General features: G+C 35.3%; 1 protein-coding gene across 4 annotated transcripts in view; it reads right to left on the reverse strand.

Moving 5' to 3' along the window:
* Window positions 1-12,915, reverse strand: part of p120ctn (adherens junction protein p120) — a 31,857-nt gene extending 18,942 nt beyond the window's left edge. For 2 of the 4 annotated variants that reach the window (XM_072295977.1, XM_019059616.2), the window contains exons 1-8: window positions 12,340-12,915; window positions 10,325-10,403; window positions 9,386-9,460; window positions 6,856-6,921; window positions 4,807-4,848; window positions 3,666-3,825; window positions 2,511-2,643; window positions 833-1,033 (exon numbers count right to left, since the gene is read on the reverse strand). In XM_072295977.1, the coding sequence (XP_072152078.1) occupies window positions 833-1,033; window positions 2,511-2,643; window positions 3,666-3,825; window positions 4,807-4,848; window positions 6,856-6,921; window positions 9,386-9,417 (634 nt within the window). In that variant the 5' untranslated portion in view covers window positions 9,418-9,460; window positions 10,325-10,403; window positions 12,340-12,915. The remainder of the gene's footprint in view (window positions 1-832; window positions 1,034-2,510; window positions 2,644-3,665; window positions 3,826-4,806; window positions 4,849-6,855; window positions 6,922-9,385; window positions 9,461-10,324; window positions 10,404-12,339) is intronic. The other 2 variants (XM_019059620.2, XM_072295978.1) reach the window with 2 other exon arrangements.
* Between the last annotated feature and the right edge of the window lie 315 nt (window positions 12,916-13,230).

The raw sequence follows: 13,230 nt of genomic DNA on the forward strand, positions 1-13,230 counted from the left end.
CATACAAAGTATATTTTCTACGACAAATTGACGTTCTTCAATACATCTGTCTTTTCTTTCATTAAAAAAGACCAGGAACCAAGGTGATGATTCATCTGAGTTTATGAGTGTATCGGAGAAGAAAATCTTACAGAGTCACTTTGTTTTTTGATAAATTGATTTTAACCTAAATATTAAAAAATTTTCACATCAGACGTGTCTCATATTGAGTGCGATATTAACCCTTCGGTAGGTGTATTGCAGTATTTGAACCACAATTTTAAATTTTTGCTCCGCTTCAGTAGAAGCGTTGCAAGGTTTAGGCGAGGGTTTTAAGTATTCCTCAATGGGACTAGGAGAGACACAAATCGCACGAATTGAGACTTTCGTAATCTCTGAAGTATCTGAAAATAAGGATGGAATTTTTTTGAAGAGCCCCTTCCAAAGGATTAATATTATAGGGAGCTAACAGTATTTCTCAGCATTTTAGCAAAATCAGCCATGTTGAGCATTCAAGTTAACTGTTAAAAGCTCTTTGAATTCATACTCATTTTTTAATGTGTTCACACATTTTTCAGAGGGATCTTACCGCCTTTTGCGTAAGTTTTAAGTATGTTAAAATGAACGACTTTGTTTATTATATTTATTTGACGTACAATATTATTTACTTAATCTTCATCCCTCAGACTACAGTATTTCTAAATGCAAAATAAAATTGAAAAAAGAAAAATAAGAAATTTTTAAGAGCTGCATAATTTTATAATACAAACAACAGATCCTTTTTAAAACTCTAGGGCAACTAATTGAGAGACAGGAGATAAGGTGTTAAAGGTGTAATAAGAACTATGCATACCATGTGCAGGTGGAGGAGATTCGCTGCGTTCGCTTGGACTCGGCGGAGTTGGAGGCTGTTCGGCATAATTTGGAGTGTTACCATATGGCTGATAACATCCTACTGAGCTGGAGTATAGGCCACTAACAGACAGATTTCCTTGCGGAGGAAAGTGATCGTAATCATGGTATGTTGGTCCATACTGTTCCCCATAATGCCGACCTGAGGGAGGATAAACAATATGATTAAGTTTAGAGACAATATTGCTTCTACTGAACCACATTAGGGGTCCTGAAGGAGAATTTTTGCGATAATACATCAGCTGCAATAGTACAATTGCCCATCAGCCTTGTGATCAAGAACTATAAAATATGTCGACATGCGGTTTGTGAGAGCCTCTATTTGCTTAAAATGAGACTAAGATAAGCTCATCTGGTTGAAAATCGGCGATTTTACAACATTTTATGGAGGCTTGTTGATTTTACCCTTTCAGGATTTGACAAAGATTCCTTGGTTCAAAATTGTACAACTGAAACTTTATTTCACCTAGGTCACAGAAAATGATACAAAGTATTTACATTATTCTTCAGATAATTCTTCTCCTGAAGGATTTACTTTCCTGTCCTTTTTAAAGTATCGCTCCTTATTATTTGAGCAAAACAGAAACCTCTCCTGCCATTTGATGACTAACTACTGAGCGAATGTAAAACCAATGACTTCCAACCTTCAAAAAAAGCTTTATGCCACCGATGAATGGTTAGGGAGCAAATGATGTTCTTTCCATAAGCTTCCTTCATCTTTTCAGAAATTTTAGCAACTGTCAAACCTTTACGGACACGAAGTTGAGAGGTATATCGCTACTCTTTTCTCAATTCCACCAGGAGAGACAAGGTACTGGTTGCGAGAAAGTTTTGTGGTCGCCAATTGTCTAGACAGCACTAACCAGCCAAAGACAATTGGAAGGGAAAAGCTGTTAAAAAGTTACTTGGCTGTCATCTTAACAGATCCAAATCATCAAAAATGTTCGGCTCTTGGATCAACAACGATGTCAAGTTTATGCAGCATTACTGTCAAACGAGCGGTGCACTGACTTAGAGAACAGAAAATCCTGACAGAATACAATTAACAAACTTTATATTTGATTTCCACTGTATTACGTATCAATTTATGAACCTGAATCACTCTTTGATAGAGCTATTCAATGAAAAAACAATTTAAAGAGCGGGTAACAAGGCTAAAATTTCACAAATAAAACCAAAACGTTTCGGCTGAAAACTCAGGCATCCTCAGTTGGATGAATAAACAGAAAAATCCTGTCATAACAACATTCTCCCTTTGAAAGGTACAGCCAGGTACTATTTTAGATTTTTACCATTTTCCTTTTTATTTATCCAACTGAAGATGCCTGAGTTTTCAGCCGAAACGTTTTGGTTATATTCGTAAAATTTTAGTCTTGTTACTTGCTCTTTAAATTGTTCTTTCATTGTTTATCTTGTCACAGGCTGCAGAGCGTCTACCATATCTCATGATGGAGCTATCTTATGCCTGAAAAATAATCTTAGCACTGCGAAAGTGATTACTTTTTTTGAAAGTTTCCAGTGAAATAAAATTGTCAATTGGAATGATATGACTTCAAAGACTTCCTGATATATTTGGGAGACTGTAAAACTCCCTTATGTTAAAGAAAAAGAATACCAACCTGAGTTCTGGGGCAACATGTGCTCTTGGGTAGAGCCTGGAGGGGCAGCAAATGCGACATAGTCAACAGGAGGTGCTTCACCATCAGGACCCATGTGATGAACTTCCCGAATGACTTTGGTTACAGTTGTTATCTGAAAGAGAAAATAGGATGAGTAAAAACAGGGTTCCCGGTCAATTGTAGAAACACATTTCTCTGACTTTTTGGGTGAAAAAATCTCAGATACTTCACCCTAAATTAGATGCAATTTTCATACTACTATTTATCAATTCAGGTTTATTTCATGGAGTACATAGTGTCGTAATGTAAGTGAGAAAGCTGGCGCCACTTTAAAACATTTTTCAGGTCCCGAATTCCGAGACTCCTGTGTGACGCGGGGTCACTCTTTCGATATATGATCGATTGTTTTCGATACATGGGTACCCGGCCATCCGATGTAAACAAAGAAGATAAGGATTACCATGTACTCCACACCGCCATTTTGGATCGAACAAGTATCGAAAAAGTGACCCAAACTCGGCACACACCGGGCTCAGAATTCGTCGACCAGAACATGGCGCCAGCTCTCCCATTTACATTATGACTATGATTGTACTATATGGTTTATTTTTAAAATGAAAATAAAAATCCGTTCACAAGGGCATTTCGGTATGCTTGTCCCAGGATATATTTGTTTCATCCTGGTTTAAGAGTTATTGAGTTGGTTACTAAAGTTTGCCTTTTTCTCTAATGTTTTTCTGGAACCACAAAAACACTTTGGTACCGAATAGGTTAAAAACTTTAAAGACACTCCGGATGGATGGTACATGGGGTTACCTTCAAAACTGTACACCTGTGTGCAAGAACTTAGGTAATCTTCGGAAAGCTGCAGTATCTCTTCAGAAAACTGTAAAAACCACGTATCTTGACAGTACTGTTTCAAAATTACTGCATATACTTTATTTTGTGAAAGAAAAACAAATTGGCAATGGTACCTTGAAATTTTTACAGGATGACCCAGGAATGGTACAAAAAAATTGAAGAACAGTTCTAAAACTGTAAAGCACCTGTGGAAATTTTGAGACATTACCGTTCGGATAGGGGATTTCCGGGTGGGGTAGGTAAGAGAAATATTTCCTTTTTGGCTTTGAAATACAAATCATATTCATTTCTTACTTGTTGAGTTGTTTGCTGTTTCTGCGTTCTTGAAACTAGTGTTGGATTTTCTTCGCTTTGCAGAGAAGAATTAGGCGAGTGACTGCCTGGATGCCCATTTGCTGGGTGATAAGAGACGTCAACTGAGTAAGAGCTAGACTGCGCTATTTCTGGGTGACCCCTGAGAGAACGAAGAATCATAAAATTAAAACATATAAAAACTTGAAATACCTTGCTATGAAGGAAAGAAGATTTTATCAACTATACGATAGGAGATTACTGTTAATAAGGCTGTCACTTGACTCTTTCCATTCTTTAAAGTGGGTAGTATTGAAAAATAGGTAGTTTCATAGATTTTCTCGACTGTCAAATATACAGTTAATCTGCTTTGAGTGTTATTCTTCCTGACAGTGTACTTGCTGAGATTCTGCCATTATGCGATATATCTCCCAGCAAAATGCTTTTTAGCACTCTCTGAGCAACAAAATTTTAACACCCCACTACCAGTAATCTAGTGCAATCTTAAAAAGAGCCTGTCGAACGGTCTTGTAATGTTTGTTTCCATTCTAAGGCTTCATTTTTGTTTTTGACTGACTAAATGAGTATTCTGAACAATTAGATTTGACTTCAGTCCGGTGCAAAAAAGAAAAAGTAAAAGTAGGAGGAACAAATTTCTGAAAAATGTATTTTTTTTTTTCTCTACCTCGATTTAGCGAATGAAGTTTTCAGTTACTGAAAGAAGTAAAAATATATTTCTGTGTGAATCATACACATATAATGGGAAATTTCGAATGACAAATCTAGCTTGAGCCTGGAATGGAATCGTCCAAGACATTATTCAACCAATAATGGTCTCACTTTGGACGAAAAAATCTGAAATGCCCCTGGAAGGGTGTCTTGCGTTTCCGCTCTTAGCGCCTTTCAGAATCATTGGATAATCATGAAAATATCATGATACATCCTCTAAGATATTTGGATTTTGAATTCATCATGCTCAAAAAAGGGCATACGATGCAATTTGACAATAAACACAGGCAAACTCTTCAATTATGGATCTTTCTTTCACAACTTGCTTTTACAACACGTCATCTGCACCATTAGTGAATTGAAGTTGTAAAAAAGAGGGACAGAAACTTGAAATGAGAGTCATCTTAATACTCACATGTACTGAGGCATGTCTGGATTTTTGTCCTTTACAACTCTCCTGCACAAAAAAAAGATGACGAATTTAATTATAACAGATTTTAAAGAGGAGGAAGGAGTGTAGTTGTTGGAAGCATAAGAACACATTCGAATATGAAACTGCAAAAAATAAAGAGACATCAGTCTGAGGAAGTATGGTTGAATTTTTTCTTGCGCTTAAATTCTGACTACTGTTCCTCTTTTTCTATTCCATGGTCGAAACCGAGTGACGAACTGTGAAGACAATATTCCAGGTGACATCAGACACTTTATGTACATCAATCTCACACAGAAAAAACGAGTTTGTGTTGGAGACACAAGACAGGAATGTCAATTGGCGCTACCTGACTTTCTTGCGTCCTGCACCTGGTGATTTAGGGCTGAGACGCAAACAAAGTATGCTGCAGCTCTAAACTGACAGGTGTGGGACACGAAAAAATAAGGTAACTATAATTGACCTAATTTTGAGTTTCACTCTAATTAAAAAATAAATTAATAGGAGTCGCTGCAGGATTGTCTCAAGAGTATAATATCAAATTTTGAGGTGAAAATACTCTTCATATGGGTAGAACTATAGCACATTATGACATCCACTGTCTAATAGAACGTAATAATCGGCGCATTTACTGCTGTTATATTTCAGATTTCATTGTTAATACTTGGGACTTCTTCTTGAGTGAAATAAAGGAGTTTCCCTATGCTGTAACTTTGTTCATTATTAGAGGATTTTGGATATTTTTGGACAAAAAGGTAAAAAGTAAGCTACCTGACGTAGATGTACATTATCAAATGAACTTAGGCCAAGAAAGACAAAGTGTTCCTAAAGAGGATGTACCTTAACAGTGAAAACGTATCTTTACAGTGAAAATTTTTAAAAAAAGGCTTACGTTGCACTAAAAACAACTTTCGTTAAAAAGGAACAAACCAAAAGCAAGCTTGACAACTTTCATGCCAAAACTCAAACTAGGACCTGAATGGAGAAATGGATTTGGTAATAGATTAAGGGGAAAAAATTTAAATTCTAGGGATAGATAGGCGCACTACTAATAGAAAGCAGTACCTAATCAATCATACATTGTTGAAGACACAGTCCATATGAGCCCTCAGATGTTGCAAAATTCCCTTTAATAAAACATGAATTTTCAGTGAGATCCGTGAATATTTTTCTATAACTTTTCCAAAGAATGTTTTTTGCGATGATCGGATCTAAATTATTTGAAAATTTCAAGAGAAAATATTCATGACTCTCCACAAAAATAAACAATTTATTGGAGGAAAATTGGCAACTCTCAAATTTTCATACAGTGTTTATCCTTAGCATGACAGCAATGGCTCGAGCTAGCTTTTTTTTCTCCTTAAACCAAAATATAAAATAGAAATCAGTGAAGATTTATTTATTCTGAATAATTTAATTCACACGAGTTGCTGCAGCATTTGAAAGGAAAATCCTATAAAAAGTCTTTTAGAAAACCTAGGCAAATTTCAAACCATTTGGGAATTTTCGCAAGTCTGAACTAAGAAAAATAGAAAAAGTTACAGTATTTTGGCCCACTTTACGGCAGGATATGCAAATACTAGTGGACAGAAAAAGAGCATGATTGTCTTCAAACAAACTTCCTTCAAATATCCAATAAATTATTCTATCGAAATATGACCAATGAAATACATTTCAGTTCCCAAGGAGTACTGGAGACAGTAGAGAGGGTAGGCAGGGGAGATTTAACAAACTTTTTGATAGGTACTGAGAAATCTGGATAAAGATTTGAAGAGAAAAATGAGAGTTTTTCTTCGATTCTACGAATGAATGAGTCAAAAACACAAAAAATCTAAAACGAAACCGTTGGAAATCAGTATGAAGAAAGAGGAAGAGGAAATCTCAGAAAAATCAGAGTATGTAAAGGGTTTAGCAGCATTATCTTCGACTTAAATTCAATGCGAAAGAAAACTCTATCTACTTCATGCTTCAAGAAAACCAAAAGGTGATCAGACAACTTCTTAACTGATCAGTCAAGAGAACAAAACAAAATACCTTTGAGTGATTTCAGTACACGTGAAACGATGCTCTTGCATCTGTTCGACCCTCCTGTTCACCAGCCTGGTAAGATTTTGGCACAATTAAATAGATACTAAAAATAATGTAATAGTATAATGAATTTAAAATTCTTTCCTACAAATTGGCACCAATCAGAGATATGGAAAAGAAGAAAGATATCTGGAGTGAGAACTACAGGAAAAAAGAAAAAAACAGTGAAAACCAAGTCATTGGTTGTGAGTTGAAGAACAGTTTAAATGAGGACCGAAAAAAATTGTTGAAAATTGCTGTATCTAAGAAGTTTTTTTGTAATTACTGACTTAAAAGTTTGATAAATTTGTGATAACGCACTGTTACGAGGAGGAAAGTATTTTGCTTATTTTTAACAGAACAGTTTTTTCAACGAACTTTGCACATGCTTGGAGCCTGTTTATCCATTATGTACAGGGCATAGGGGCATGTCAAAAAAATTTGAAATTTTAAGCAGGGTGTTAATCCTAGTACACCTCAAGCTGCTGTTAATCCTAGTACACCTCAAGCTGCTCTTCTGATTGAGCCCCCTTTGAGAGTCCAGCTCTAAATCTTTACATTAGATTCTTAAGTAATTCTATGTGTTTCGAGGGGCTTAAATTTTGCAATTTTTAAGAATAAAAAAACATATAACATTTTTTAAAAATAAATACACCTCTCTAATTTTCAAACCCGATGATTTCAAAAATGATTTGAATAATGCGTCATTTTTTCATAAAACAAAAATGACACCATCAGAATCTACTTTATTTAATATTTCACATATAATTATGTTGAAAGGCAGATACCCGTTTTTTATTCTTAATTTCTTCAAGTTTTCCATGTTTTTAATTTGTTATTTTTTTTTTCTTCTAGGTATCTGGTAAATCTGTTCACGGCAGAAACCTGTTGCTGACTTGAACATTTTTACTGCCATATTGCAGTGAAAATTAAATTTCGAAGAGGATTTAATTGTGACCAGATGCCACTGTACTAAATTTTAGGGATGAACTAGTTGATTTTTTGTTCATTTTTTTTTAAATTGTATTTTATTCTCGTACCTATTATCATGTTTTCAGATATATTAATGATTTGCATTCACTTCCTTTCTTTCATAGTAGTCCATAAAGCAGCATTTAGTTCCCTTTCAATACGAGTAAAAACATGGACTGTTTAGAACATCAAAAAAATTGGCTCTGTCTTCTCACTTAAAGGTCGAAAGATTTCATCAGTTAAAAATTAAGTCATCTTGTCGTGATGTCATCCTCTTGATCGATGAGATTTTAGTGATTAAAGAAAACAAGGATAAAAATGAAGAAAACCTTCTTATTCCAAAGCACTTCAAGTTACAAAATCTATAATTAATATAAAGTTTCTAAGTGGTATGTAGCCTTCTACCCCAAGCAATAGCTAAACAAGAAGCCAAATCGAAAGTCATGAATGAGGGAATTTAAAAGTGAAAAATATGGTAGAAGGAGGACAGTGATTGGACCATTGGACCACCATTGGACGGAGGTAATCGCGTTAAGGCAATGAATAAACTAAGAGTAAAATCTATTCAAAAAAAAAAATAAAAAAAAAACAAAAGAAGAGTGGGAACTTGAAAATTCAGAGTTAAAAAGAAGTATGACTTAGAGAAAACTAAAACATAAGAAGTGAAGGAAATCATAAGAGGAATAAATGAACAGACAGAATGATTCCAAGAGAACAAAGACTCCAGTAGATGTTTTGAGGGAAGAAAAAAATAAAAAGAGTATAGGGTTAAAATTTCTATCAGCATCTTATTAAAGAAGCTTCAGTGCTTTTTCCTTTCACAACATGAAACATCTATCTGTTCGCAAATACAAAGTTGAGAATGTTGAAAATAAAGACCATTCTTCAATCTTTAATTGAAATCATCATAGGCAGGTTATCATTTTCTACAGAATCTAGGATGTTGTTCGAAAAGTAATTTGTACCTTCTTCTTCAAAAACTAAAATGCTAATTGGTAGATGGAAAATCATAACTTATTACTGTATTTCTACGTTGTTTCGGCTGAGGTAAATAATAATAATAACGGCCGGGGGACTTATAGTGGCTTATACCAGAAGAAATCCTGCAAGATAAAAAAAGAAAAAAAGTAATACTGGATCCGGATGGACCAACAAGTCACTCTTAAGACCTGAGGCTCACCTCTCTTAAACGTCAAGTATGATATGCTTTCATTCTTTTTTTCACATTTTTTGATTGAATGCATCTGGCAAGTTCACGTAGGACTTACTGGTAGACTGACTTTCGAAAAAATTGAAAGATGTGCAATGATACATCTTTAGCAAGGAATGACGTAACAGAAAACATTACTTTTCGAACGACCCCTCAGTAGCTTTAAGCTCTATTTTTCAAAGGCAGTGGTTGTGGACAGTTAACGGTTGAGTGGCAACACTTGGTGAGCTAACGAAAAATGAGCTGTTAAGAAATGAGTAATATCCACATGTAAAAAAGTGAGCGAATGTAAGGAATAGAAACAGCTATACTTACAAGCAAGCATTTGTCAGGGAATTATCAGCCATTGCAAGCTTCACAGATCCAAATAAGCACTTGTGCTACCATTACCTAAGAAATGGGAACCAACACCATGAAAGGATAAAGATTTTAGTAAGTACAGCAGGCAAATTAAGCATTGTCATTGTAAGAAACAATTAGAGGAGTTGGCAATTGAATTTGTGTCGGCGAACTTTTGTTGACTTGCAACATTATAAAATAAAATACAGAGTAAACAATGGATGCTTCAAAGATATCTTTTGTATTCATCTTACTTGAGAGATCAGTTTGTTTTCAGAGGCAACTCCAGATTATGATACTTTTGCAAAGATAATAAACAGGATTTTGGAATCAAAGGAATCAAACACAAAAGAAACTTTCAGATCAAACTGATTGAATACAACTCCGGTGAAAAATATAAACTAGGAAATGTTAATTTAAAGTACCAATCATTTTTTATTATTTAATTAATTTTTTTTTTCACTTTTCTTACAAATATTTCATGCTTAATTTTAGAGCCTGGGGGAAGGAAGTTAAGTAAAAATCCTCCGGTACATTGAGCTAGTAGTGCAGTTTCACTCAAAGACCTTGGAGCAAAATAGGATAGAAAAAGATGGAAGTAAATTAGAGAGTTACTCTGTAGCTATACTTAAACTTGAGAAATTACTTAAAGGTGAGTTCAAGATAGAACATGCTTTTAGTTTCCCTCAGCATTACAAACAACTGCTTAGTAGGAGCTGATTAAAAAATTCACCAAAAGCACGAGGATGACAGAATCTTGAAGTCAAAAAATATCCTTGTTTAGAGATTCAATTTTGAAACAATTATTGCAGCATAAGAGTGAGTTTTTGACTTAAGAGATGAATGTGAAGAGAGATTCTGATAATTATCAAGTTCTATGAAAATAGGAATAGTTATACAGATAGTATTACTGACCAGCTTTACTGATGACGTAAGGGCATGACTAAGAAGATCTATTCCGACTGCGCCAGGCATTTCTTTTCTCTCACAAAATCTGAAACAAAAAATCAACGACAAGATTTAGGAAAATTAGATAAGGTTAAGAGTTTAGTAACTCAAATTGTGATGTGGTGAGTCTCTGCTCATTTCTAATTTTAATGAGGACAATGGCTTTATTTTACAAGGAAAACTAACCAATATTTCTTATTAAAATTTTTAGTGAATTTTCATCACTCATTTTGTAAAAATCATAAGAAATTGGAGGGAGAAGTTTTGATTAGTTTTTCTATGAAAAATAAGCCTTAATTGGAGATTTTTAAACGTTGCAATTGAATCGGGACGTACAAAAACCGCGAACGTCCATTTTCCCAGTTTGAAGTTTTTTTGAGTTCATAATACTTTTAAAGAGTTGAAACAAACATAAAAGTGATGAAAGGACTCGTTTTGGGATTAAGGAAACCCAAAGACAAGTTTTCACGCTACTTTCGTTGTTGCAACCAACCACGAAAAGTATTATAAACTCAAAAGAACTTACGACTGGAAAACTGGACATTGGCGGTTTTTGCACATCCCGATTCAATTGAGAAATGCATCTTTCATGTAAAGCCATCAACATGAATCACCAAAATTTTGCCGAACATTCAACGATCCTGGCAAAAGTCGATAGAACCGTTAGTAGTATCCAGTACTTGAATGGCAGAACTGCATGGTCTCAAGTAAATTTATTTTCACAATGCATCTAATTATTTCTCAAATTGTTCATCATATTAAATTTCAGTTCTTGACTAAGGGTGCTCAAGCAAACCCTTGCCAGTAAACTGTTGGTACAGCTAGCTCTGAAACGTCAAAAGAATATTAAAGAAGAGACAAATGTCACACTAATTTATGTGGTAACTACTTAGTGGGCCAACTGATGATTGAAGCATTCAGGTTGATACGACATACCTATGTCTCTTCTTTCCTTTCCCCAGTTCTACCTTATAGACAATGGGGAGCTAAAATTGCGGTGACTCATTCCTCTATCTCTGCATGTAGCAATATTCATTTAACGTTATCATGCTGTAAACTGAGGTCTATAAGAGATAACACGAAGGCTCTGATGGGGCGTAGTTTTCCTTTGAGATCCGCACTTTCTGGGGGTACTGAATACTCTTTTAAACTAAAGGCCTACCAATTCTGATGTAGAATTTAATTCCCTTCAGAGAAGAATTCCTGACATTTAGTAGAAAATCAATGGTTTAACAGAAAAATTAGAAAGTAGTACAATAAAACTTTGCCAAGCTTCATTCAAATCCCTTATTTGGGAGAGAAACATTTTTTCCCCCAAGTTTTTCCTTACAAGCTATTGAAAGGAGTATAATATTAAGAAAGTTTCTTTACCTACATTATAATCTAAGTAATTCTACTTGAGAGAAAACTGAGAAAAAAATTGGCCAAATCTAGGAATTTTGGCTACAGCTTTATTTAAAACATGTATTTAAGGTCACAGAACAATATTTAGCATATATTCTTTAAAAAGAACTAGTAGGGAATCTACGCACTTTCAAAAAGATCTTCGGAAAAGTTTCCTTAACACAACCATAAACAGGTTATTGGTGAAAAACCAACATTTCGACGTTCCGAAACTACTAAATAGGGAGCTCAATCAATCTCCTCCTTGCCGCACGACATGTCATGGAGCGACCGAGAAAAAGGTCACACAGCGAAGTAGGGAAACGCACAGTTTGTAGGTTCAATTGTTTTTGGGTGCGATCTGTTGGAAGTGTAAATATGAGGTAGTTGTAGTTGTAAACTAGTTGTACTAATATGACATGCTTAGGGCGACGATTTGCTGAGATACGGACACTGTTAAGCCGCAGTTTAGCCATAGTTGAACACAGCAATCTTACAGGCATCAGCAGTCAAAACAAAACTTTCTGATACATAACCTAGATACTTACATTAGCTAAAATAACTAAGAAGAATGAAGTAAGATGTAAAGATGTACTTACTCAACATATCTTATTAATCACGGTAAGTGTTGCGATTACGCTATAACGAAAATGCATGATGTAAAAATTCAGACGGCACAAAAATAAACTCGACAGAATCTTAGATCTCGCACATAAACACACAGAAACTTCGAGGGGAGTGTCACTCAGACGGTTTCTCAAGAGTAGAGATCAGACTAAATTCAATGTTACAAAAATTCATGACGGGCGATGCGATCCGTCTACCGTTGCGAATGAGGGAAATTAAGAAATTATCAATGTTCAGATTCGAAAAAACTCGAAATAAACACTAAAAGTGCAGTGAGGAAACTTGAGTCAGTCCTAAGTAGAACGATCAGAAAGCGGTTTGATAATACTGGGGACGTCAGCAGAGAAGTCCCGTATATTGCAAGCGAACTCCGGCACGTCGCGAAACAAACGGAATAAAAAACGCACTAATTACTTGGATAAGTACAGTAAAACTTCAAAAACACTGAGAATAATTTTAAAATTTCGCCGTAGTGAGGAACGTCATCGGTGTTACAAAAATTCCTAATTCTCTTCCACTCCCGATTCTCTCTTCAAGGACATAAAGTAAGTACCTCCCACCCCAGAGCGTGAGGAGAAATTTGGGCTCTGGCGGACCAATAAAAAGTACTTATATTGCCGCAATGCATTTTGGGAAAGAGAGGTCTCCATGTTGTGACGTATACACCGTACCATTCTAGGTTGACCAATCAGGCTGTAGATCAATGGAAGATTGGCTCGTGACGTACTAGAGTCAACTAGAGTTACCAAGTCAAGTACCCATTCGGCTGCTTCCAATGGTTTCTCTATCTCTGGAATCTAGATCCTGTGTTGCTTTTGAAGGGTCTCGCTGAAAGTCTAGGGTGACCACGCCTATTTCCACCT

Source organism: Bemisia tabaci, chromosome 2, assembly GCF_918797505.1.
Source record: "Bemisia tabaci chromosome 2, PGI_BMITA_v3".
NCBI lineage: Eukaryota > Metazoa > Arthropoda > Insecta > Hemiptera > Aleyrodidae > Bemisia > Bemisia tabaci.